Consider the following 27,058-nt stretch of genomic DNA (forward strand, 5'->3'; position numbering starts at 1 on the left):
TTCGCCTGGGATATAGTGCAGCTATAAATGGCAATAATTCTTACTCGCCGAGATGCCGAGCAACTGTGATACCGTGTTTGATGCGCTGGTGTTTGTACTGGGGCCCGATGGCGGCGATACAGCCGGTGGTATTCTTAGCCAGCCGATCACGTCGGAAGTATGGTGGCGGGGTGAGGCTGTTTTTACAACAAATCCGACTAGGGCGGGGCCTCGTCTTTTTTCACGTGACTAAACGTCACCAACATGTCATCAACGATCGTGGCTCCTCGTCTTGGCTCGGCTAGCTTGTTCCGTGTTGATGTTGTGCCGGGCGTTGGACTTTCTTGCGCCGATTGTGTGGAACAGCAGCATATCGTACGCTCCTTCTAGCTCCGCGACGTAGCAGCTACAGCATATCGTCAACGATCGTGGCTGCTCGTCTTGGCTCATCCCGTTCATGTGGAGTAGTTTGTACGGCAGGTTGCTCACGTACACGTGCCTTTCTAGAGCGCTTGAACGGCGCACCGAGGGGTCAACTTGCGTCAGCTACGACTGGCCTAGGGCTCGAAACAAGACCGTAATCGTGCATAACTGCACAATAGAGCGCGCCGTACGAGCTGCCTGGACAAGTGTGTGGACTGTACTTTTTTTTTCGCAGTGAATATAAAATACGGGTATCCAGTGGTCAGCATGTCTTTGAGGAGGATAATGAAACAAGATAAGAAAATTAGTTCTGACGGTTTTTTTTTTTAATGCAGTGATGATTGCCACTACGCTCTGAGTAACCTCTAGCTCCCAGCATCTTTCTACACGGACTACAAATTTGTTACGCGAATTCTGAGATTGAGTCGGTGCAGAAAGTTTTGAAATATTCATATTGTGAAGGTGCACCTTGCAGTGTGTTTGTATCATTGAATTCTGCCTTGTTCAACAGTATTATGTGGTATGCATAATTTGGATTTTTCCACGATAACTTTTGTGGATGCACAGCTCAAATCGTTGGCTTTTCGAAGATAAAAGGCTGGATGGCCTTCAACCTTCAGCATAGTTGCACTAGCAATTAGCGTGCAATCAATTTCCCTGGATATTTTTTGTGCACATTCTTGCTAGTACATCTACGGCGACTTATTCGAATTACACTCATTACAGCCTTCTCAAGCACCACAGATTGCTAGAACAAATCTTGGAAAGCTTGGCTTAGTGACAAGCCTATAACTGGTGAAGCAAAGGAAGGCTAAGCATCCTTTAAGTGCTTATTAATTGGCCTTGCATTATTTAAGTGCTGATGGTGAAAAGCCCTTGAACTCACTTTAGCCCTTTTTCAGCGTGCAGTCTAGCCAGTTCCTGGCGCATGCTGGGGAACGGTGAATATAAAGTGAATAATATAGGCCTCACGCTAATTTCTTTCCCTGTGCCAGTGCTAGCAAAGTTTTTTTTATGTACTGCATACCTCACTGGCGCCGGGCCAAAAATTTGGCAGAAACTGAGTGAGCAAAGCACAAGTGAAACAGTAAGAAAACTTTATTTTTCATCTCAAAATAAAGAACACGGTGTTAGGCCTTCAGTGAACAATACGATGTCAAGCAACAGATCCAGGGCAATGCACATTGCACTTGGAAGAGTAAACCTGACTGTCACACAGATACCATGTGCTTCACAAAAAAAAAGTCTGTTCACGGTACCTAACACACATTAGGGAATAGCACACGAAGACTAAAGTAACGTTGACTCATCAATGTTAAAAATTGCCCGGAAATCATGGGATGACAGAGCTGCATACTTTCAAGAGACCACAAAGGTTCCTCTTCAAGCTGACATGGTAGTGGTGGAAAAGGTTTATTTGCTCTATTTTACAGTATTTCTTTGTGGCTTCAGACATGAAAATATTGCCCACTGCTCAAATTTTTAATAGTTGCAACTGACTGTGTGACAAGCAGTGCCAACACGATTACAAGGCGAAGTCAGGCAACCTGTGATTCAAAATTCCGCTGTCAGGGCTTGCGTGTGCTGTTGCCTGCAGCCCATCCTCTGACTGAGACGATGACATTGAGCACCAGCATGGTCACCATCGCTATCACAGTGTGCCGATACAGTGCAAATATATAAATATATAAATTGGATTGATAAAAGACAAAGTGAACTGCTGGATATGCTAGTGCTTGTGGGCAATCTCCTTGTGTGTGGCACACTTTGTAGAACTCGTCAAACAGGCACTTCACAGAACGAGAGAATGAACTCTCCTTGTTCTTCTCAATGCTATGAATGCTTTTGAGCTGTGATTAACATATGTACTAAAGAATATTTTGCACCAACCTACCAATGTGTGAAATGCTTCCACATCACAGATCCTCCTAACTAACCAGGCATGCAATGACTAAAACCATAGGATAAGTGAAAAGTAGCTATAAACTCCAGGCAAAAGCATGTAGTGCAGAAACGGTATGCCATCCCTATTAATGAAGCGTAACTTGACAAGGTAGCCAAGAGCTGAATTTGTCAGAGAAATGTGTTTGGAAGAGAGGCAATTTCAAAACTCATTCGAACACACAGCATGTGACTATGAATGCTACTACAGCACACTGTGATGCATCTAGTCCATGGCAGAAAGAAAGTAGGCAGATGGTTTCTTGACACTCACTCGCGAAGTGAACAAGGGAGGGGAAAGCCTCAGGGTGCTTGCCAGCATTTCCACAAGAAGTCTTGTCTTCGTCTGGGCAAAGCGTTCATCACTGGAGGGGTTTAAATAGGGTCTTCATTCCGAGGAGGAACACTTGGCAAGGGGGGGAGGGGTGAAGTGGAAAGGGTGTTGTAAGAGGAGGGTGAATCTTGTCCAGGCATGATGGTTGCTAAATATGAATAACCAGTTGACCTGCAAAACTGTGAAAAGAAAAAGGCCAGCTCAGAAAAACGGAATCCGGGAGTGTGAGAGATAGTGAACTTGGGCTCCCAAGGCTCTGTGTCGAGCTGCGACAGGTTGCTTGGTATGACTGGCTGCATTGACCTGAAACACTCAAGGAAATAGGGCAAGGCAGAACAAAATATCGAGGGAGGGAGGGGGGGGGGGGGGGGGGCAAAAAGAGAAAATGGGGCAAGTTCAGAGAAAGTGCCTTCTCCTTAAAACAATTACAAGAATTGAGGCACTGTGGAACGAGCACCTTGCTGCCATGGCGGCATTCATGGTGGTTGCCTGTCACCTTTCAGTATGGCTTCCACACTGATCAGCAGCAAACATCAGCCACCTTTTTGTGGCACCTGCAATGCTTAGTTGCAGGGTTTCGAAAATGCTGTGCGATGCACCTACCACAAAAAACACGAAAAGAAGTGTTAGGTAAAAATAAGAGCTCCCGAAAAGAGCCACTGAGGAGAACTCCATCAGATTCCAATTGTTAGTAAAATCTGATATTCGGACTTTTTATGGCTATGCTGGCGTCTGCTCAAAAGCAAACATTTATTTCTGAGAAATTTTGAGTTAAAATAGTTTTGCCATCACTCTGATTCAAACTCGATTAGATCCTTTGACTGCGGCCAGGACAAGGTAAGCAGCGAGTAACTCCAGATATCCAAGCTGAACTCGCGCTTGATGTCAGCACAGTTTACACGCAAAAACAGCATTAGGTGGTAACACCTGTCTTCCATCTTTTGGTCTTTCCTAGCTCATAAAAGCTGTCTTCGGTCAAGTTAGTGCCCATGGGATTGAACGTGGTTGTCATTCAACACAGGCAAACATGAATGTATGCCCAGTGCAATTACAAATTAGGGCAAGCACATAAAAAAAATTTCATTTAAGGGTAGTACCAACGGAAGCAAAAAGGCTGAGAGAATGATGACATTAATTTCAATGGTGCAAAGAGCAGCATGGCACCAGGTATTTTTCATCTACACAAGTTGAGGTCAAAGGCCTGTTTTCTAAGCATTTCCTTTTCAATATGGACGTCATGAGTTTGAATACAGCGGTGACGAAATTTTTAAATCCTATTTTCTCAGTGACAAATGTGTCTTGCAGTGGTAAACACAAAGATGTTTTAAAGATTGCATTTGTAATGCCCTAACAAGAACATTACTTTGCAAGAAAGCATTATAAAGAACGTATCCTTCTTATATATTGGCACATAGTGGTGATGGCAGTCAAGGCAGTGAGTAAGAGAGCGAAAGAAGGCTTCCAAAAGAAACTGTTTGTTGGGCTGACCAGTGCCTACAATGAACTGAATGACTTGCTGGCAGTGAAAACAACAAGCATGTTTGCCGGTCGTTGAACCGAATGCCCGCTGCTCTCGGCCGTGCTCAATTTAAAGCTGACAACGAACTTTCGAGATATGGCAAGCAAAGTAACCACAACAGTCGAACAACGTAGAATCAGGTCCGCCTGGGTGCGATCAATCGAGATAAAATCTGGTCGTGTTTTTCATCACAAAAAAAAAAGTGATAAAGTCGCATGCCGGCAGCTTTGAAGAATGAACAAACATACATTACAAAGCTTTGCGCCAATATCAATGCTACATGTGATGAAAAAAGACAAAGCGGACCAGGGGAGACAAGTGTGCATGGTGACACTAAAACTTACAAAGTTTTGTCCTTACATGCCCAAACTACAGGCTTCAGCTGTGAGGCACCCAAATTGGAACTTTCAGTAGTAAACCTTAAAGAACATCACCCTGGATGGCACCCCTATCGAAACAGTCGAAAACATCAAAGCCATAGGCCTCTGCATTTCCAAGAATGGCACTAACAGCATAAAAGTTATCTGCAAATCTGTGCAGAACATTGCCATCCTAATCAAATGCATCTCTAACTGCCACCAGGGCACGAGAGAGGCGGAGGCGAGCTGCCTCAGTCAAGCCTCATGCCTTGTTGAACTACCTTTCCATCCCCTACTTCTCCCGCTCAGAGACGGAGCAGGTGAGCAGCCTAATATGAGCGGCCTACAAAATGACGCTTCTCCTTCCAAAAACCCGAGCTACTGCCAAACTAATCCAACTGGGGGTACACAATACTCTACAAGAGCTAGTCGAGGCACACTTAATAGCAATACCACTGACTCTCTCTGACGATAACTGGCCAGCAACTCTTAAAGGAGTATAGACACCTAACCTCTGGGTACATGCTTTCTTATTTGTAATGGTGCGTAAGGCATTATTATGCATGAATTACCACGTGGTATCCTCCTAAGCCTGCTAGACAATTTATAATTGCAATTCTTTCACGTGTTGTTTCGGTTTCAACAGTTGAACGAACGACGGCTGTGATGTCAAAGAGAGGTTATAGGTCACGTGAGGCAGGAAAAAAACTGCAATATAATCAGTGCTTCCACATAGGCTGTTATTCTGGCTCTTGAGGAAGAGCTGGCTTCAGCACTGTGTTGAATTAAAACGATAAAGCAGCGATTATATCGCAGTTTTCTCATATGACCTATAACCTCTCTTTGACATCAAAACCATCGTTCAGCTGTTGAAACCGAGATCAAAACAGCATGACAGAAAAATTTTATTATAAATTATTTAGCGGTTTGTAGCCGAATACCACATGGTGATTCATGCATAGTAGCGTCTCCCCCATCATTATATACAAGAAAACATTCCACCAAAATTTCGTGTCGATACTCATTTAATCTGACTAAAAATTCACCTCCCTGGTCAAATCACCACTCTGTATTCCCTTCCTGAAACCATCAGCACAAATATTTACATCCTGCCACTCCCGAAAAACACTCACCCGGAGTACAATCATGAGCGACGCATTGCCAGACCTAAGGCCCTTCACAAGCGTTACCCCCCATCCATCCCTGCCGTCTATCGGATGCCACTGAATATCCTCAGCAGACTGCATTCGTGATTGCATTGAGAGACAGTGCTCATAACTTAGTTACCAGTGTCACCATTCGGAGCCTGACCCAGACACCTAATCTTCTACACGCCTAACTTTCTGCCGCCCCCTGTTAGGCTTACCTTCTCTTGGAATCCACTCCGTTGACCTTGAGGACCAGCTATTATCTTGCCTTCGCATTACATGCCCTGCCCAAGCCCACTTGTTCCTCTTGACTTCGACTAGGATGTCATTAACCTGCCTTTTGTTCCCTCACCCAATCTGCCGCTTCCGGTCTCTTAACGTTACACTTATCATTTTTCTTTCCATAGCTCACTGCGTTGTCCTAACTTCGGCTGAACCGTCTTTGTTATCCTCCACGTTTCTGCCCCATATGTGAGTACCGGTAAAATAGAGCTATTGTATACTTTTCTCTTGAAGAACCACTCTGAGAACCATGAGAGCTAAGATTTTGTAAACTAGGGACTGTCTATTTAGTTCTGATGGCTGAGAAGTTTAGGCTTGCTACTATGCCGAGTCGCATAAAAAGTAAGCATGCATAACGAACACTCCGCAATTTCGGCGGCATTCGAGTGATGACCTCAATTATAGTACTATGACAGATACTTCAATTGCACTTTGAAATGCATATTAATATAGCACTTCAGTATTTACACACAAATTTTTCCCAAACTGCACAACCCAAGGGAATCATTCTAGCAGAGCCAGCCCCGCCACTGAGATAACTGCAAGGTTAAGAGATGGTTGTGCTATGTTGATCAGACAATGCCAAGAAAAAACATTAAAATTGTTCAATAAAGCTTCAAGTGGGCCAGGGGCATAGTTTCAGCACTCGTCCAGCGTCCTCTTTTGTTTTCTTTGGTTTTATGGGGTTAACATCCAAAAGCAGTTCAGGCTCTGAGGAAAGCCGTAGTGGAGGGCTCCGGAAATTTCGACCACCTGAGGTTCTTTAACGTGCACTGACATCGCACAGTACACGGGCCTCCTGAATTTCGCCTCCATCAAAATTCGGCCATTGCAGCCAGGATTCAATCCGCGTCTTTCGGGTCAGCAGCCGAGCGTCGTAATTACTGAGCCACTGCGGTGGACATGTCCTCTTTTGTGCCTGCCTTGTGAGCACACTATACGACTTCCTGAAACATAACAATCCTGTCAAAGGAATTCTTGTAACTTACACTGCAGCATTTTTAAAGTGTATGCATTTTTTGAGAACTATCTGCAAATTTGTTTCCTCCATGTTGCGATATGTACTGTCACCATGAAATGATTAAGGAACTGGAGTGGACAAAAAATTTTTACGGCGCAGGCACACAATCCAGCCGCCTGAAATGAGTTGGTGCATGGAAGCAAAAACATGCTCTCTCTACTGGCAACAATACCATGCAACTGGGTCACGAGGTAGAGCTGCAATAATATTTTTTTCCGTGAACATACGTCCCATAATACTTTGGTCGTGACGGTATAATGGGGGGGCAGCTGTGTAGTAGCAGTTGCTCATCACTGGAAGAGTACAAAAAGGAAGGGAAAGATGTTGCCAGCTGCGGCAATTGCTATCGAATCTGTTCAGCACCAGAGCCAGAGCTGCGGCCGGCAAAAATAAAGAAGCATGGAGAGGATAGCAAGGAGAAGTACAGAGGGAAGTGACAGCAAGAAAGGACATTAACCAAAATATTTGTCATCAATTATTTAAATGCAATCTTTTCAAGTTCTCTTGGCAGCAAAAGTCCGTGGGATGCGATTTCTTGGGAAGACGTTCATTGTAGCCTCACCTCGCTATCCAGTCACCTGATAATGTTACCAGTGGAAGGAGCATGTAGGCCCCAGTATTCATACAATTCAGGCTTGCGTGACTGAGTTGTAATAAATTTTTTTCTGCACACCCACGTCCCGTAAACTTATTCTGGCAGGAGTACGGTAACGAAGTATACTTATAGGCCAACTCTGTAGGTTTTCGAAACATTAAGAGTTGATAATTGCATCATATTTCTTGGAGTCCCCTCGCTCTGGTACTAAAAACTGCTTTTCAAGATACCAAGAAATATTCAAACAGACCAAAAACCAGGAAACCAAAAATGTGTTTCGACTAAATGATTACTACATGACAAACTCTCCGATGATGTCACGGATACTGCTGCAAAATCTATCACGTGCAAGCTGACTAGCTAAACAGGCAACAGCAAGTGAGAGCTTGAGGCCATTATTGTGCTGACCAAAAGCCAGTTCAAAATTTTGTCGTTCAGCAAACACAGAGCAAATTTTGACACTTCTGCATCCAGTGACATCACACGCACAAAGCTGCCAGTAGAAATCTCCCCAATTGGGGCCACAAAATGGGTAATTTTAAAATTCATTTCTGCTGCAACAAAACAAAGCCCCGCTGCAAAATTCAAGAAAAAATGCCAGGGTTTCCCTTTAAATACAATGGGATAGCACTGCCAGGTACCCGACATCAACATCGACACAAATGCTTTATGTTTTCAGATGTGGTTTTAGAAAGCGGTGGCCTTATGGTAGAGCATCCGCCTCGCATACGGGACGCGCTGAGTTCGATCCCTGGTGCCGTCCCACCGGGTACCCACCGGTTTTTAATGGGTACAAGATTTCCCCGGCCAGGTGCTCGGCTTTTCTGGGAGGAAGTACTTGGGAAAAGGGTCTCGGACCAAACCATTGCGCTGACGGGAAAGTGATTTGCTCCGCCGTCAAACAACCCAAAATCCAGCCCGTGCCAGCTTGCCAGCTTGTGGCCCTTTTTTTCTTGCAGACAGACAGCCAGAAGAATCGGACTTGCCGAAGACCACTGCGATACTCTGAAGTTTTTCTCCAGAATGAAGGATCGCTTACAGTAGTGTTTGAACCTGTATGTCTTGAGACACGCTGGTTAGAGCGTACGAGCATTGAGTTGAACTCTTCACTTTGCAGTGAAACACGAACCACCTCTGCACGCTGTGTGTTTGAAACTGGGTTTGCCCCCGAAAGGGAGCAGCGGGGTTTGCGGAGCCTCCTCCAAGCGCACACCCCTGATGAAGACGGGCTGGGGCTGGCTTGTACCCATTTTTACCGGTGGGTTTCGAACCAACCACCTCCTGCAGCTGAAGCGGACGCCACTAGGCCACGACTACGGTTCAATCCGGATGTGAGCTGCAATGCAAGACCAGCCTGTTCTTACCCCCTCTTTTTCCCGCTCACACTTGCTTTAACCTTCCTAGGTTTGTCCTTGCAGGGTGGATGTCACCCTACGTCACAGATACAAAACTGCTTGCAAGAACCATACCTGCACAATATACAGCAATTATGTAGCACACTGGATGGCTCAACTGACTGCACATGCTGCGCGTGATGGTTGTTTGCATCTGTTCGCAACACAGGTGCAAAAGGGGCACCTGCAGGGGGCTCTGGAGGTGGTGGCAATGTGCATGCTGGTTGGAATGTCTGAATAAATTAAATATAAAGTCTAATATTCCAGGAACAGCTGAGACACTTTCAACTTTAAGAAGTGTGCAATGTGGAGATCAGTCACGTCCAAAGTTGCGTGCAGTATAAACAGAGTGAAAATGACACTAAGTGCGCTACAGCACAAATTCAACAGTTGAGCAGATCACATACATTGAGAATGCCGATGGCCTCCACGAGGGCACGGACATTTGTCATCGGTGCTAGGGGTACCTAATGGCAAGCAGTGGTTCTTCATATTACGAGTTCTTCCCTTTTATTTAACGACACTCTTGAAGTTGGAGATATTTTCCATGTCGGTCAGCCGATCTAGGACTCCTTCCACTGTATCTAGACAAGAGGTGTAATCAATGTTGGCATGGTTTGACTAGCAAGCGTATGAAGAGAACAGAACTTTGGACGAAAGCTTTGCAAGAATAACTGCTCGGGCACGTTGGTAATTAAGTTTTATTCAAAAGAAACAAAAAACACGCTTATACCTCCTCAGCAAAGACGCACGAGCGCCAGTGCGCCGTCGTTTTTCGCCCTCTTTTCACTACGCGCTGCTGAAACAAGACAGGCTTGTTCCTACTAAACAGTTTCGGAAGAACCAGGGACGAAGAAATCGACGACACTGCATAAACAGGGCATGAGCGCAATGAATTTCCTTTCGCAGTGGGCGTACCGCGTAGAGGGGCAGCACTGACAGGGGCAGCAAACTCGACCAAACAGCGCTTCATGACATAACTAGCGTGTACAAATTCTGCCACTAAAGTAAATACCTTACTCACCTTGCGAAGCTTGGCGTTGCGTTTCGAAAAACCCGTGAACACAGCTACAGACAAGCAATATCAAGACCACGACTAGCGAGGCTGCAGAAGACGCAAACAGCGCATTGATACAAATATTTGAAAGTAAACATTGTGATGCTGAGTTTCTCCAAAATGTGTAAATACATGATACAAATTGTTTTTTTTTAATTAGCAATGACATGTTTTTTTTTTTGCACATAAGCTGTGTGTAGATTCGTTCTCTTCAGTTTGATGGCAAACTCTTTGCTCTCGCGCTGTAATGGAGACGAGTGCAAGAAGGCCATGCCGCCCCTCTCCCGCGCGCGCTGTTTAAACTTGGGTGGCATCAAAAATTTTGTCATTGGCGTCGAAAAGTGTGAAATTCTCTCTCAAACTGGCGCATTTATTATTATGGACACAAAGACAACCGTTCTGCGCCAGATACGCATGACTGTTTTCTACAAAACATCTAATGGACCTTGTAGGCACACAAGCGATTAGGTATAGTCATGGGTATAGTGCACGACGTCCAAGCTCAATGTCCAAGGCAGTACAAGGCCATTTCAGGAGCCGTTGGAATCGTGTGCTTTGCTTCAACATTACATAAAACAACTATGTATATGACTTGTGTGTAAAATTTTCAAGACAGCTATACAGTTTTGGTCTTATAAGCGTATGGTAGGCCAATAGCTTGCAGTTGCTAGGTACGCCTCTAAGTTTATGGCGAAGAACACCAAGTTTACGTAAAGCTTAGGATTTAATGTGGTCTGTATGGTCATTCCATTTGAGTTGCGAGTTTAGTACAATACCAAGGTACTTATACCTTGGCACTTCTTTAACTGAAAACCATTAATGCAATAGTTGAAAGAAAATGGATTTTTGTTCCTTGTTATCCGCAAGAGCACAGTCTTTTGAGTATTTATTCCCATGCCTCATTTTTCACTCCAGGAAACGATACTAGGCAGAGCATTATCTAAATGTTCCTGGTCAGAAATGAAAGATACGGGAGTATATATCATGCAGTCATCGGCAAACGGAAATTAAAAAAGTAGGGGTCCGAGCACACTTCCCTGACGTCTTGCTCCAATTCCGACATACTGTTATTTGCGACTATTATTAGGCTGAAAATAAAGAACTCGCAGAGCTGAGCTAGCTACGCAGCTAAAGTTCATTTACCTGTCTTACAGGGGCTTTCAAGAAGGCAATATTTTATTGACACCTGCTTACTATCAATACTGTTACAAATTTTCCTTGTTGGGAGTGACATATCCTTTGTGTGCAACCTTCTAACTTTTCTATGACCATATCTAAGAAAAAAGTAAGCTGAGATGCATTGTTGTTTCCTTGCAAATGGTCAGACTACACTGAAAACACTAGGAAGTAAGTTTGAAATTTCAACTGCGTATATTCTGTTCAATGTGCACATACAAAATGCAGCCCTTTGCAGACATTGTCACATAGTATATAATTAGGCATGAACATATCTGCTGCATGTACTATACTGCACTCAATATGAGCTGCAACTCACAATATGTGGTAGGATCTCAATTCACAAAGCATGTGCAAACCAGCCATGTTGAAAATTTCTGCATTTACTAGACAAAAATAAGTGACATTAATGAATGTGTGGCAAAGTTGGGTGCTTTGTTTTAAGGTACATAGATTTGGTATCAAGTGGGAACCTTGGTTCGCTCACTGTGGACACAGTGAAAGTCATATAGAGCGCAACAGTACATAAAGACAGTCACACAAAAACATTACGAACATTAAAAGGAAGCAGAGATACACAACACGTACAGCAAGTGTGTGACAATGTGCCATGATTTATGGAGTACAGTCTGCACGCAGTGTATTTTTACTAGATTAAGACTGTGCCTGGTACACATTCCACTGGACCCAGCTGTAGGAATATGTTAATTGCATTTGTCCCCAGAAGTGCACATATTGTGGCAAACATGCCTCTTTTTAGAGGCACCACGACTGTTACTACGAGGGGGTACCCAAAAGAAACCGAAATAATTTTTTGAATCGGCACAGCTTCTGTGGTACCGCGTTTTGCCGCTAGGAACGCATAGAACGAACATTCCAGAGTCAGTAAGCCGAGTGCCGTCGCTGAAGGAGGTCAGACTAGTTTAGGCAGAGTTTTAGAGTGACGACTGTTTTGCGTGAGTGTCGTTTTTGCAATGGCTGATTTTCGTGAACAGCGTGCGCCGGTGAAATTCTGATTTTTTCTCGGAAAAAGTGGAACGGAAACTCTTGAAATATTCAGAAAGACGTTCAAGGACGATGCTATGGGGACAACTCAAGTGTTCCTGAATTAAATCCTGAATCAAAGCAACAGTCATGCCAATGGAAAACTTCAAATTCACCTCGCTTCAAGAAAGCTCGTCAGGTGAAACCAAACCTCGAAACAATGCTGATTTGTTTTTTCGACGTGAGAGGAGTCGTCCATTCAGAATTTGTTCCGCAGGGTCAGACAGTTAACCAGGCTTTCTGCTTGGATGTTTTGAAAAGATTGGGCAACAGTGCTCGGTGGAAGCGGCCTGATTTGTGGCGGTCGGGTGACTGGTTTTTCTACCATGGCAATGCCCCTGCTCACACAGCCCTGTCTCTACGACAATTTTGGACCAAAAATGGCATGACCTCTGTTCCTCAACCCTCATACTCACCCGACCTTGCCACGTGCTACTTTCTTTGTTTCGTAGAATGAAAAGACAGGTGAATGGAAAGCGTTTCGCTGATGTTGCTGAGGTGAAGAAAAAACGACGGAGGGACTGTCAAGCACCACAAAAGATTAATTTAAACAATGTTTTGAAAAATGGAATGAAAGATTCGACAAACGTATCATTGTAAGTGGAGAGTACTTTGAAGGAGATTGAAGGTCTGCGCTGAAAAGGTGAACAAATAAGTTCAAACAAAAATAAGTCCGGTTTCTTTTGGGTACCCCCTTGTACACACATATGCTTCACTGCATTCCCTATACTGTGGGACGAGGCTCCCAGCTGTACATACAATGCTTCACTGCATTCCCTATACTGTGGGACGAGGCTCCCAGCTGTACATACAATGTGGAAGTCAGCTGCCTATGATTGCCTGCATCTGTTATTTTCACTTCAAAAACAAGTCAGCGAAACAATATTCTATAAAATCAAGATTCCAACTAGAGCCACTAAGCAAGCATAAAAACCAGTCAGCTATGCAATGGTGACAGAATTGTACAGTGAAAGTTTGCCCATAGAAAAAATGCTGCATTATAATGAGGATCATGTTGCACAGTAGGGCAGAACATGCTGTGGGCACTTTTGAAAACAAGAATAATGCATAGTCTGCACCTGTTGATAGTGTATCAAACACAGAATATTAACTCTTAACCTGAATAGATCATAGATTCTATACAAGGAATTATGCTAACTCAGACAACTTTTAACGCCAATAAACATAACATTACATCAGATGTACAATACAACTACAACCAAGAATACAGCACAAAAAGGTTTTTTTCAGAAATGGTACTTAATGCTAAAGTTTTGCAGCACTGTACTAGTATTACAGTGGCGTAGACAGAAATATTTTTCAAGGGGTGTTATATGGCACAAGTAAAGAAATAAAAAAGAAAGCCTGCACCCAAACAATATATTGCTCACTTTTCTGCTTTAATAAAGCCGAAGGGTTAGTGGTTTCGTTAACTGCAATATATACAGAAAAATACGAGTTCACGCAGGACTCTGAGGACTTGATTCACAAAGAACAGCTCTTTTCTCTCTCACACACACACACACAAAAAACACGTATGATAAATCGTGGCTATTTAGAATATTTCCACATCATCACCATCATCAGCCTGCCTACGCCCACTGCAGAGCAAAGGCCTCCCCCATGTCTCTCCAATCAACCCTGTCCTTCGCCAGTTGCGGCCACCGTATCCCCGCAGACTTCTTAGTCTCATCCGCCCCCCGCTACGCTTGCCTTCTCATGGAATACACTTCGTTAGCTTCAAGGACCAGCGGTTATCATGCCTTCGCATTACATGCCCTGCACATATCTTCCTCTTGATTTCGAGTAGGATGTCATTAACTTGTATATTTGTATTTGTTGTATAATTTCACATAATATACAACAACCCAAAAGCTTCTGCTCTACAACGAAGTCGGCAACTGCGAACAAATAGCATTTGTCAAAACTTCTACACCATGCATGTGAACCTGTGCCCGGCCGCAGAGGCGGTTTAAAAAGAGCACTTTTTATTTTCATGATAGTTTATGAAGATCTGAGGACAATGCAAAGGGTGAAAAAGTAGGCTGATGCGAAAAGGCATATTTAATTGGATGAGCTGTGCCTTTAATTAAAAGCAGTGCCATATGTATGTCGTTCGATGGTGAAGGAGAGTGACTCTTTTCTGCAATAATTTCCACTTCTGGTTATAGATCCATGAAAACATCAGTCTTTTCGAGAATAAACTGACACTCTTGTTCTTTTCGTTTTTTCATTTTTGTGTAAATAGTGTTACGGGGAAATACTATTTACATTTATTTACAAGCCGTAGGGGAATAATTTTTAGCCGGGAGCACCAGCGCGAACAGGAAGCACCAGCAACCTCATCTTCTTCGTTCGTCCCTTTCACGCGGGAGTCCACTTCGTCTTCCACTTCCACTGCGTCGTAACATGACCCCCGGCGGCACAAGCGCCGTCCCGGTGCTAGGCCGATGAGAGAGGAGCTGCGTGATAGGGCTTGAGGCGCGTAACGTGAACAATATCGGTGGATGGTCGACATGATGAGGACGCAAGTGTATGAGGTGCAACTTCATACGTGACGTCGGTGACCTGACGCACAACGCGATAAGGACCATGGTAGGGGGACAAAAGTTTCTCAGAAAGACCGACGCGGCGGGAAGGGGACCACAGAAGAACGAGCGACCCCGGCTCGTAAGTGACATGGCGATGGTGATGATCATACAGAGACTTCTGTGCTTGCTGGGACGCTTGTAGCCGAGTACGGGCGATTTGGCGAGCGTCTGCAGCTTGGGCAATGGCGTCACGGGCATAGGCGGTGACTGGACGGTCAGCAGATGGGACGAGTGTATCCAAAGGCAGGACGGCGTGTCTCCCGTACAAGAGATAAAAAGGAGAGTAACCAGTTGTGTCATGCCGCGAGGTGTTGTAAGCGAACGTGACGTAGGGCAAGGCGAGATCCCAGTCTTTGTGGTCGGGGGAGACGTACATAGACAACATGTCTGTCAATGTTCGGTTCAAACGCTCGGTTAGCCCGTTGGTCTGCGGGTGGTATGCTGTGGCAATCTTATGCTTGGTAGAACATGAACGCAGGATGTCGTCAACAACTCTGGACAGGAAATAGCGTCCGCGGTCTGTGAGTAACTGACGAGGGGCACCATGTTGCAGAATGAGATTGTGCAAAAGAAAGTCTGCCACATCGGTCGCGCAGCTCGTAGGCAATGCACGGGTGATCGCATACCGAGTCGCATAGTCTGTGGCTACCGCGATCCACCTATTTCCGGAGTCCGAGGTCGGGAATGGCCCAAGGAGGTCGAGCCCTACACGGTGGAACGGTTCCACAGGCACGTCTATAGGATGCAGAAGACCAGGAGGTGGTACCGAAGGCTTCTTCCTGCGCTGACAGAGGTCGCAAGTGGTGACGTAATGCCGGACTGTACGGTATAATCCAGGCCAAAAGAAACGGCGCCGTATCCGGTCGTAAGTTCGTGCCACACCAAGGTGGCCAGCGGCAGGCAGGTCATGGAGTTCTGCAATTATAGAAGACCGCAGCTGCTGGGGAATGACTAGAAGGAGGGAGGGCCCGTCAGGACGGAAGTTGCGGCGATAGAGGATGTCATTTTCGGTAACGAAGAGCTGCAGGGACCGCTTTGAGCTTCCAGAACTGAGACCCTCGATGATGGTTTGCAAATATGGGTCTTTGCGCTGCTCCTCGGCGATGTTGTGTAGATCAGAAATGCCAAAAAGGGAAGGGATATCGTCAGTGTCACTGAGAGCAGGTGGCTCGACAGGGTACCGAGACAGGCAATCAGCGTCTTGGTGGAGACGTCCAGACTTGTACACGACAGTGTACGAATACTCCTGAAGGCGTAGCGCCCAGCGGCCAAGACGCCCGGAAGGGTCTTTCAGCGAGGACAGCCAGCAAAGGGCATGGTGATCCGTGACAACAGAAAAAGCACGCCCGAACAAGTATGGCCGGAATTTAGCTACAGCCCAAACCAGGGCGAGGCACTCACGTTCGGTGATGGAGTAATTTCACTCAGCAGGTGACAGCAGGCGGCTAGCATACGCAACCACGCGGTGTGGGCCCCGGGAGCGTTGAGCCAGCACGGCTCCGATCCCGTAGCCACAGGCGTCCGTGCGGAGTTCAGTTGAGGCCGCGGGATCGAAATGTGCCAGAATCGGGGATGATGTCAGCAGGAGGACAAGCGTGGAAAACGCACGTTGTTGATCAGTGCCCCAGGTAAAGTCTGTGTCGGTCTTCAGGAGGTCAGTGAGGGGAAGAGCGATAAGAGCAAAATCTTGAATAAAACGGCGGAAGTAGGAACACAGCCCAAGAAAACTGCGCACGTCTTTCTGGGAATGTGGACGAGGGAAGTGTTGCACCGCTGCAATTTTAGCTGGATCAGGACGTACACCGGAGGCGTCGACGAGATGTCCAAGAATGGTGAGTTGGCGGTGGCCGAATCGGCATTTGGACGAGTTGAGCTGTAGCCCAGCCGTACGAAAGACAGTCAGGATACTCCTGAGACGCTCAAGGTGCGAGGCAAATGTGGGCGAGAAGACAACAACATCGTCAAGGTAGCACATACACGTTGTCCACTTAAATCCGCGAAGTAGTGAGTCCATCATCCGTTCAAAAGTAGCTGGTGCATTACAAAGTCCGAACGGCATGACTTTGAACTGGTATAAACCATCAGGCGTGATAAAAGCTGTTTTTTCGCGGTCCTGCTCGTCAACGGTGATTTGCCAATAACCGGAACGAAGATCAATGGAAGAAAAGTATTGAGATCCGTGGAGGCAGTCGAGAGCGTCATCGATCCTAGGGAGCGGGTATACGTCTCTTCTTGTGATGCGGTTCAGGTGGCGATAGTCGACGCAGAAACGCCAACTGCCGTCTTTCTTCTTAACAAGGACGACTGGAGAGGCCCAAGGACTGGACGACGGTTCGATGATGTCCTTAGTGAGCATCTTTTCGACTTCCTGTTGTATCACTTGGCGTTCGGAACTGGACACCCGATAAGGCCGGCGGTGCAGAGGAGCGGCGTCACCGGTGTTGATACGATGCTTCACAATAGTCGTACGAGCCAAAGGGCGGTCATTGAAATCAAATATGTCCTGAAAAGATGCCAGAAGATGGGTAAGTGCCTCTGCTTGGTCAGAAGAGAGATCGGAAGCGATCATATTGGCGAAGTGGTCAGGTCTCGAAAGAGCTGTGACATGATCGTCCGGAGAGGACGATACACAGTTTGTGACTGCGGAGATCACGTAGTCGTCAGTAGGGGACACCGTGGCGAGGCACATGGCTTGAGGAAGCGTCTGGACGTGCGTGCTGAAGTTGAGAACAGGTAGACATGCGCTGTTTGCCGAGACTGTAACAACTGTATGGGCAAGGGCAACATTCTTCGTGACGGGCAAATCAAGGACAGGAGTGATGATATACTGGCCGGTAGGAAGAGGTGGAACAGATTTAAACAATACGTAAGTAGCGGCTTCAGGTGGCAACCGGATGAACTCGGCAGTACAGAGACGGTGCACAACTGGGGCAGGTGGGTCAGAGAGGAACGGTAGGTCCAACTCAACCACACTTCTAGCACAGTCAATAAGGGCTGCGTGCTCACCAAGGAAATCGAGGCCGAGTATGATGTCATGAGGGCACTGATTCAGAACGGTAAAGAGCACGGTGGTTTGTCGGTCAGAAATCGTCACACGAGCAGCACACAGGCCGAGGACTGGGAACGTTGTACCATCGGCAACTCGAACAACGGCTGTAGGAGCAGGCGTCAGTACTTTGCGAAGGCGGCGTCGTAGGTCGGAACTCATCACAGAAATGTGGGCGCCCGTGTCAACCAGAGCAGAGACGGCAACGCCATCGACTTGTATGGTCAGTAAATTGCGCCGGGCACGAAGAACTAAACGAGGATTTTGGGCCCGGGTCGTCACTGCAGCATCACCTCTAGACGCTGCAGAAACTAGTTTTCCGCCTGTGATCGTCCGTAGGGGCCAGGAGAGGAAGCGCGCGGTCGTTGCGGCGAACGGGACTGGCGGCGCTGTGGGGACGGTGAGCGGCTGAAGCGGGGCGGCGAGACGTCGGTGGTGGGGCTTGATGGGTTCAAGGGTCGCGAGAAAGAGCTTGAGTCTGGAGCGTCGGGGCGATAATGTGGGGCCGAGTAACGGGTCCGCTGGGAGGAATACCATCGACTACGGCAATGACGGGCGATGTGGCCGACACGGGAACAGTTGAAACAGATGGGCCTGTCGTCAGGTGTACGCCACTCGGAGGGGTTGCGCGGTCGAGGAGCGGTGTAAACAGGCCGGACAGGGTAGAGAGGAGGGACTTCAGGGACTTGGGAGGGATGGATGAAGAGCGGCGACAGAGTTTAAACCTAAGTTAGCAATTTCCTGTCGCACGACGGCTTGAATAAGTGGAAGGGACAAGGGCTGGTTGGCTACGGGTGTTGCTAAGGAAGCCGGAGCAATGGCTTCAAGCTCACGGCGTACAATACGGGTCACGTTCTCAGGTGAGGTCGGCTGGTTCCGAGAACAAAGATCTTGGCACGACGAAGACGCAGCCGTGTTGGGCAGGCGTGCGATATGCTGGGTTATCCGTCGGCTTTTGGCGTCCTCGAAGCGGCGGCATTCCTTTATGATGTCTGCAATCTTGTCAAAGTTTTTGTAAACGAGCAGATTGAATGCGTCGTCTGCGATGCCCTTGAGCACATGGCCCACTTTGTCAGCCTCGCTCATCTCTGTATCCACGGTGTAGCAAAGAGCCAACACATCCTGAATATAAGAGACGTAGGACTCCGTGGATGACTGGGCGCGACTGGCGAGATCTCGTTTTGCGGCAAGCTGCCGGCCGAGTGGTTTGCCGAAAAGGTCGATAAGTTTCTGCTTACAGTCATCCCAACTGGTCAATGTCTCTTCGTTGGTATCGTACCACTTGAGCGCCGTGCCCTTAAGGTAAAAAACGATGTTCGCAAGCATGAAAGTTTGGTCCCACCGGTTGTTAGCGCTGCACCGTTCATACTTGCGAAGCCAAGTCTCGACGTCAGCGTCGTCGTCCCCAGAGAAGGGTCCAGGATCACGAGGGTGAGTGAGGACGACGGAGGACACCGATGCTGCCGAATCTGGAGGAGTTGTTTCCGTCATTGTCGGCCGTGGAAGGTAGCGGCGGCGTGAAAGGTAGGTCGGGGGTGGAAGGTAGCGTCCGCTGCGTAGTTCCGTCTTGTCGCACCTCCACCAAAGATGTTACGGGGAAATACTATTTACATTTATTTACAAGCCGTAGGGGAATAATTCCTAGCCGGGAGCACCAGCGCGAACAGGAAGCACCAGCAACCTCTTCTTCTTCGTTCGTCCCTTTCACGCGGGAGTCCACTTCGTCTTCCACTTCCACTGCGTCGTAACAATAGCATTACGGGCAAAGAAAAGGCCGAAAGGAGGGGTTGAGAGGGGATGCAGCGCTTAGAGAATTTCGGGGGGGTGTTCTGTCACCGAAACAACCCCCTGGCTGTGCCCCTGCTATATTATTTCTTTGGTGTGGGAGAGGGAGTGCACATCTATCACCCTAAGCCAGTAGGCTGAAATGTCACTCATGCTGCAGGCGCCTTCGTTTTGGGAGGGGTTTTAAGGAAGAGCACCCCTTTGTGGGTGAGCTACGAACATGCACACCAGAACATTGTGGCACACTGCTTGCCAGCCTGGCAAAAGCACTGTCAAGCAGTTCACTAACTTCCGACAGCACTTCGTTGCTGTGGCATTGGAAGAGAATCGAATTGCATTTCTCCCACTTTTCAAGAACACTTCTGTGCAGTGCCGAAGGCATTCTGTTTGTAAGTAACGGCTCAGGCGAGGTCAGGTCCGCAACACTGGCTTCGTGTGTACTGGCATCACTGAAGCTAGCTGTTTCTGTTTGTTGTGTGCCAATGTTATGTGTGTCCAGTGTTATGTGTGGCCCATTAAGATATTCATGAGGCAGTGAGAGGAAAGTTCTTCCTTCAACAAATTTGAAAACTGCACAGAAATGCTTGCAGGGGCACTTGTGCTTGCAAAAATCAAGGCATGTGCATGAGGGCTTGTTGAAGTCAACAATGTGAGATGAATCTGTACTCTCAGAGCGAACTGAAAATGTCCCATTGATGGGCAGCTCAGCTACATCAGCACGGGTATATTCCTCTGCATTTACAAGCCTTCTCAGCATGTGCTTAATGAAGATCCGCGGGCGTCCATGCAGATATGCAGGGATATTTTCTTTGTACTGCCTGTATAGCGCTGACTGCCTCATCTCTGACTCTATCAATTTTTTCTCGCCATCTGGCAAGTATGCGTATACGAGGGCTGTGATAAGCGAGGTAAGAGATCGCTTCCCACTTGCACTCTTCACATAGTGTGCCTTGAGCACTCTGTTCTGAGCCTCGATCCCGTTGTTTGTGGTAAGCACAACATCAAATCCAAGCCGGTAGTACAGAACCCACAGCTCTTTCACAGAGAGCCACACTGTCTGAAAATAAGTTTTGAGCTTTTCATTTCTCCAGTGCTCTGAAGCCATGAGAGCTTCCAATGAGCTCTCAAATTCATCTGTATTAGAAGCGTTCGCAACTCTCTTCATTAGGTTCAGGGCATCATCGGGGTGTGACACACCATTTTCTTTTCGGCGGAGCCACCTCTGCCATGCCTGGCCCCTGTGGAAATCGCAGATTGATATCTTACTTTCGGGGAACACTTGGCGGATGGCACCCATCTCTGCTTGGCTGTAGTCAACCATCCAGTATTCTGGAGATAGATTTTCGGACCATTTTTGAAACACACTTAAAGCTTCACCTATGCAACAAGCAGTCTCAAACTGCACAATGAACACACCAGCAGTTGCATAGCCTAATGGTGTTTTCACTACCAGCATAAAAAGTGGCAGTGCATAGTCACTGGTCTTATGTGTCGAATCTAAACAAATCACTGCAGTGCCATACTTTGCAAGCATGTTTCTCATAAACTTCGACTGGAAACAAAAAAGCAATGTCTCCTCACACTCACTGGCGACATTCTCTTCCATATCATCAGATGTGCTGCAGCCTGAGTTACTGCTTGCGGCATATGGCCGGTACACTATTGAACTCTCAGGCTGTTCAGAGCGGATTTTTTTTATCAAATTAAGAGCATTTGTCTGGTCAACAGAGCTGAACCGGTCTCTTCTGAGAGCAGCTTGGATGTGGTTGCTGATGTCCTTAGAAGTAGGGAAAAATGCCCTGCTGCTGCTGTCTGGTTTTTCAGCACATGGAAACAGTACATCATGTACATGGTAATGCAAACATTTTTTAACATCCGACACGGATGTGATCCCTTCTCTAACCAACAGGGCTATCCGCTCAGCTAAGCTCTTATCCATCGTTTCGCTGAACCCTTCAATGTCGCCAAACCCATGGTTAGTGTGGCTAGTGCTGGCAGCAATGGCAACATAAATTCTCTTCTCGGAGACTGCTGCTTCACTTCCTTGCAGCTGGGTAATCTTTGCTGATTTTAATTTTTGTTCTTTCATTCGCCCACATGGGTGAGGTATGTCCACCTAGAAAAAAAGCACCACAATTTCAAATGTGTAGGCATAAATGAAAGCACCAATTTGCTTTTCTTAATAGAATTCACAGCACACACATCGGCTAAATTGCACCCATTGCCAAGTTGGCTCGAATGGGATAAAACAATGAAATGAGAAGAAAAAACTGTGCTGATATACTGGGAAATGCCAGACTTAACAAATGTACAGCGGGTGTTTTTGGCTAAAAAACAAATGAATTGACTGTCTTTTTGGCTGCAAAGAATATTAGCTATGTGCAAAAAAATGTTTTCTCATGTATACGTAATAAATGCGGTGTTAAAGGTTAAACTGAGATGAAATTGTCCGTGCATAAAAATTTCTCTGCATTTACACCTGCACACATATATTCACAGAATCAGATTACCAAATTTCAGAATTTGGTAAGCAACCTTAAACAGGTGGCAGTTTGTGCCAAAAAAGGTACCTTAAAAATACTCAGTCTGGGTTACCCGGGTTCGAACCCAACCGCAGCGGCCGGATCTCGATGGAGGCGAAACGCAAGAGGCGCCCGTGTGCTGTGCGATGTCAGTGCACGTTAAAATGTCCCCAGGTGGTCGAAATTATTCCGAAGACCTACACTACGGCCCCTCTTTCTCTCTTTCTTCTTTCACTCCTACCTTCATCCCTTCCCTTAAGGTGTTGTTCAGGTGTCCACTGAGATATGTGAGACAGATACTGCACCATTTCCTTTTCTAAAAAACCAATTTATCAATTTTACGGTCTCTCTCTCTCTCCAAAAAGAGATACCCATGACTGGTACAGGAGTCAGTACTCTCATACAGGGTACGGATTAAACGATTATTGGAGTCTCATTGTCTCCCTCTATCTACACATCCATCTATCTGTAATTACAATTACATATAAGTCTGTAATCGCATAACCAGGCCTGGGGTGTGGCTTGATCGAGGTGTCCAGAACCGACAACGCACTCCCTAACCAGAACAGTATTAGGCCACCTTGGTGCAACACACTTGACCACAATCTCTTATCCCAATACACCTATTAACCCTCGGCCTTCAGTCCCAAGCAGGTACGGAGCAAGTGACCAAGGCAGCGGTCAGATTTATGACGCAGAGAAGGGTGCTAAGGAATCTCTCGCTCCAAACAGGCCACCATTGCAAACTGAACCTGGCAATGTTTAATACTAGAACCTTATCCAGTGTGACTAGTCTAGCAGTGCTTTTCAAGGAACTAGCTGGTATTAAATTGGACACCATAGGGCTTAGTGAGGTTAGGAGGACAGATGAGGCATCATCATAATCATCATCATCAGCCTGACTACACCCACTGCAGGGCAAAGGCCACTCCCATGTCTCTCCAATTAACAGTGTCCTTCGCCAGTTGCAGCCACCGTATTCCCGCAAATTTCTTAATCTCGTCCGCCCACCTAACTTTCTGCCGCCTTCTGCCATGCTTGCCTTCTCTTGGAATCCACTCCGTTATTCTTAAGAACCAGTGGTTATCTTGCCTTCGCATTGCATGCCCTGCCCAAGCCCACTTCTTCCTCTTGATTTCGACTAAGATGTCATTAAACCGAGCTTGTTCCCTCACCCACTCCTCCCTCTTCCGATCTCTTAACGCTACACCTATCATTTTCCTTTCCATAGCTCGCCGCGTTGTTCTTAACTTAAGCCGAACCCTCTTTGTTAGCCTCCACGTTTCTGCCCCATAGGTGAGTACCGGTAGGATACAGCTGTTGCATACTTTTCTCTTGAGGGATATTGGTAAATTGCCATTCATGATCTGAGAGAACCTGCCATATGTGCTCCACCCCATTCTTATTCTTCTAGTTATTTCCCTCCCATGATCCGGACCAGCAGCCGCTTACTGCCCTAAGTAGACGTATTTCCTTAGCACTTCCAGCATCTTGCCACCAACTATAAACTGCTGTTCCCTTGCGAGACTGTTGAACATTACTTTGGTTTCCTGCATGTTAATTTTTAGCCCCACCATTCTGCTCTGCCTGTCTAACTCATTGATCATGCTTTGCAGTTCATGTCCTGAGTGACTTAGCAAGGCAATGCTATCAGCGAATCACAGATCACTTAGGTATTCTCCATTAACTCTTATCCCCAGCTGTTCCCATTTCAGGCCCTGGAATACCACCTGTAAACAGGCAGTGAGTAGCATTGGCGAGATGAGGCATTTACAGTGATAAAGGGCGGGTACATCCTATGCTACCATAGATTAGTGGAGAGATGAGAACGTGTGGATTCCTCATCAATCAGGATATAGCGGGCAACATAGAGGAATTCTATAGTATTAATGAGAGGGTGGCAAGCCCCTTAATTGAGCTTAATATGAGGCAAAAACTGAAGGTGTTACGGGCCTATGTGCCTACATCCAGCCAAGATGGCCAGATTGTCAAAAGCTTCAATGAAGACGGAACCAGCAATGAGCAAAGTAAGAACACAGTACACCGTATTGATATGTGACATCAATGCCGAGGTATAGGCAATGAAGCAGGCTGGAAACAAGGCAGTGGGAGGCTATGGCATAGGCTGTAACAATAGCAGCGGGGAGTTATTAGTAGAGTTTGCAGAGAAAAGGGAATATGTGTACTTGAGGCAGATAGAAACTGGAGATTCAGATCACGAGAGAGAAATAACTAGAAGAACAAAAATGGGATGGAGCGCATTTGGCAGGTTCCCTCAGATCGTGAATGGCAGTTTACCAATATGAGTGAAGAGGAAAGTATCTTACCAGTACTCGCTGATGGGGCTGAATTATGGAGGCTAACGAAAAGGGTTCAACTTAAATTGAGGACAACGCAGTGAGCTATGGAAAGAAAAATGATAGGTGTAACGTTAAGAGATTGGAAGCGAGCAGAGTGGGTGAGGGAACAAACGCGGGTTAATGACATGCTAGTCGAAGTCAAGACGAAGAAATGGGCTTGGGCAGGGCATGTAATGCGAAGGCAAGATAACCGCTGTTCCTTAAGAGTAACAAAGTGGATTCCAAGAGAAGGTAAGCCTAGCAGGGGGCGGCAGAAGGTTAGGCGTGTGGATGAAGTTGAGAAGTTTTTGGGATAAGGTGGCCGTAGCTGGTACAGGAAAGGGTTAATTTGAGAGATTAGGAGAGGCCTTTGTCCTGCAGTGGGCGTAATCAAGCTGATGCTGCTGCTGCTGATGATGATGAAAAATGCATCTAATTACCAGTGACAAAAAGCTGGACGCACAGAAAGTAGGGGATGTATCTTCAACCGATTCTCAAGGAGTGCTTTAATTCATTTCTTGATGACTTTCAGTCCTTTTTTAATGCTTGTTATTAATCCAGGGTGAGGCTTTGAAAAGTGCATCAGAGAGGAAAGTGCCACCAAACCCTGGAACTGACCCGGCATCTTATTGGCAGCACTGATACACACGTTAAGAGAATAATGGAACAAGGATCCTGCATATATGTTTACAATGACCAGTGAGTTGTCAAAAACAAAATAGAGAGAGAGATAAAGAGGAAAAAGGAAAGGTGTTGTGCCTGGCTACCCTGCACTGGGGAGGATGGATGGGGGATTGAAAAGAGAAATGGAGGAGGGGTGCAAAGGTATTGTTGCAGCCTGTGTCCCACTGATTAGCTACATGGGCACCTGGCTTTAGCTAGCAACACTGCACCACGACTCTGAAGACTGGAGGGGAACTTTCATTCTCACTATCCAAACATAACTCAGGAGAAAAAAAAAATCTAGTTGTGGAGTGAATAGTCAAAAGCAAGCTTATTTGTACTTGAATTTGAGCTCAAGAATAGTACCTAATTTTCACAGCTTGATTTTCAGAAAAAAAAAGTAGCAACAGTTTTTGTGCAAAAAAAAGAAATAGATGCGAATGGTTACAGAGCTGCTTGGCCCGCATACTGATGTGAGAATGTATTATTAATGTAGAAAAACATAGCTGAACTCCTAAAATAGCCTTGCTTGTTATGCACACATACCTTAAAATCTGGGAACAGTTCAATCCACTTCAGGCTCAAGGTTGCAGGGCACCCTTTTTTTTTGGTGCCTTGGACATTCAGCCGCTTTTTTTCAAAGGTCTCCTGGGACCAGTCATTCACAGTAGCTGGAGCCTAAATATAAGAATAAATTACTGAAATCAGTATTGTGTCCCCTGAAAACAATGTACTGGAGGAGGCCACATCATGCAAGTGCATAACTTTTGCTAAAAGAAAGCAGAGATATTGTATGCCCTTGACTGTTTCAACACTGTTGTGAGCTGCCAACTGATTAGCAACAATTAAGAAATTACAGAGTAAGAAATTAACTGGAACAGTGTGGCATATACAGACAAGAGCGATTAGAGGTTGTGGTGAGTGACCTTCATCCTGTGGATCTCAGATCCACTGTTCCAGATGATGACCAACAAAACACACTTGAGGAAGCACTGGTTCATTGACATTACTCTCACACTGGTAGCATCTAGACAAAATCATTAGGGTTCATGATCTACAGTGAAGCACCACCAGATAGGCCATGTAAGCTGCATGCATGCAGCCTGCACGAGATAGATGTCGCTGTGCTGGCTCCTTTTAAACGCCTTTTCATTAGTTACATGGCTGCACCCTTCTGCACGCAGCCATATTTATTACCTTCCGCCATAGCCCTGTGGTAATAAATAGCCTGTTTCTTTTTTTTTGTTTTCCACAGTTTTTCATTATGTTCATTTTTGAATGGTTTTGTGACAATTGTACATAAAGCATGTGGCGCCATGTATGAGATCATAATTAAGATCCCTTATATAGTTTCCCGCGGTCCCGCGAAAGATCGCGGATTTCTGTGTTAGCAGCCATACTCATATCTTGATAGGGCAGAACAATGGGAAAATGTCAGTTTAGCTTATTTTCACTAATATATGACGCGAGGGGGTTTTCCCCTTAAAGAAACGCATGCAATCAACGGATGCGTTGATATATTATTTTAAAGGCAACGCTTCAGATGCACGGGCCACAGTACGTCGAGCCTTTCTTTGCTTTCCCTGCTACACTCGGTGCCTACACTTTCTCAACAACCTGCGCCTCCTGCTTTCCATCTGTTGCCGCCCGGCCTCTCCTTTGCACTTGCTCTACGCACGGAGACTTTACCCCGAAGCCATTTTTAAGGTTTGGCTTCTCCTGGCGGCTAGAAAGTCTAGTGGCGAAGGTCGCCTTAACTATACCTTCGAACAACTGACACTAGCAACTATAACAAATTTAAAGGGCATATTGGCGGGCTAGTTGGTTTTCTTGCATGTTT

At 46.2% G+C, this 27,058-nt stretch overlaps 2 protein-coding genes and 1 long non-coding RNA gene across 8 annotated transcripts in view; 1 reads left to right on the forward strand and 2 right to left on the reverse strand.

Moving 5' to 3' along the window:
- Positions 1–27,058, forward strand: part of LOC149366747 (uncharacterized) — a 45,931-nt gene that overhangs the window by 989 nt on the left and 17,884 nt on the right. The gene's annotated exons all lie outside the window — the stretch shown is intronic.
- On the reverse strand, positions 1,483–10,241 carry LOC149366748 (uncharacterized). The gene is made up of 2 exons (XR_016284070.1): positions 10,020–10,241; positions 1,483–2,980 (listed from the first exon to the last, which is right to left on the reverse strand). It is a non-coding gene; the product is annotated as an uncharacterized LOC149366748 (long non-coding RNA).
- Positions 19,816–26,401, reverse strand: LOC149366749 (uncharacterized). Its single transcript, XM_089552103.1, has 2 exons — positions 25,765–26,401; positions 19,816–21,810 (listed from the first exon to the last, which is right to left on the reverse strand). Exon 2 carries the CDS (start codon positions 21,781–21,783, stop codon positions 19,840–19,842), a length of 1,944 nt encoding a protein of 647 aa, XP_089408229.1. The 5' UTR covers positions 21,784–21,810; positions 25,765–26,401; the 3' UTR covers positions 19,816–19,839.

The sequence above is a fragment of the Amblyomma mixtum genome, chromosome 1, assembly GCF_055824585.1.
Source record: "Amblyomma mixtum isolate Tamu chromosome 1, ASM5582458v1, whole genome shotgun sequence".
Lineage (NCBI taxonomy): Eukaryota > Metazoa > Arthropoda > Arachnida > Ixodida > Ixodidae > Amblyomma > Amblyomma mixtum.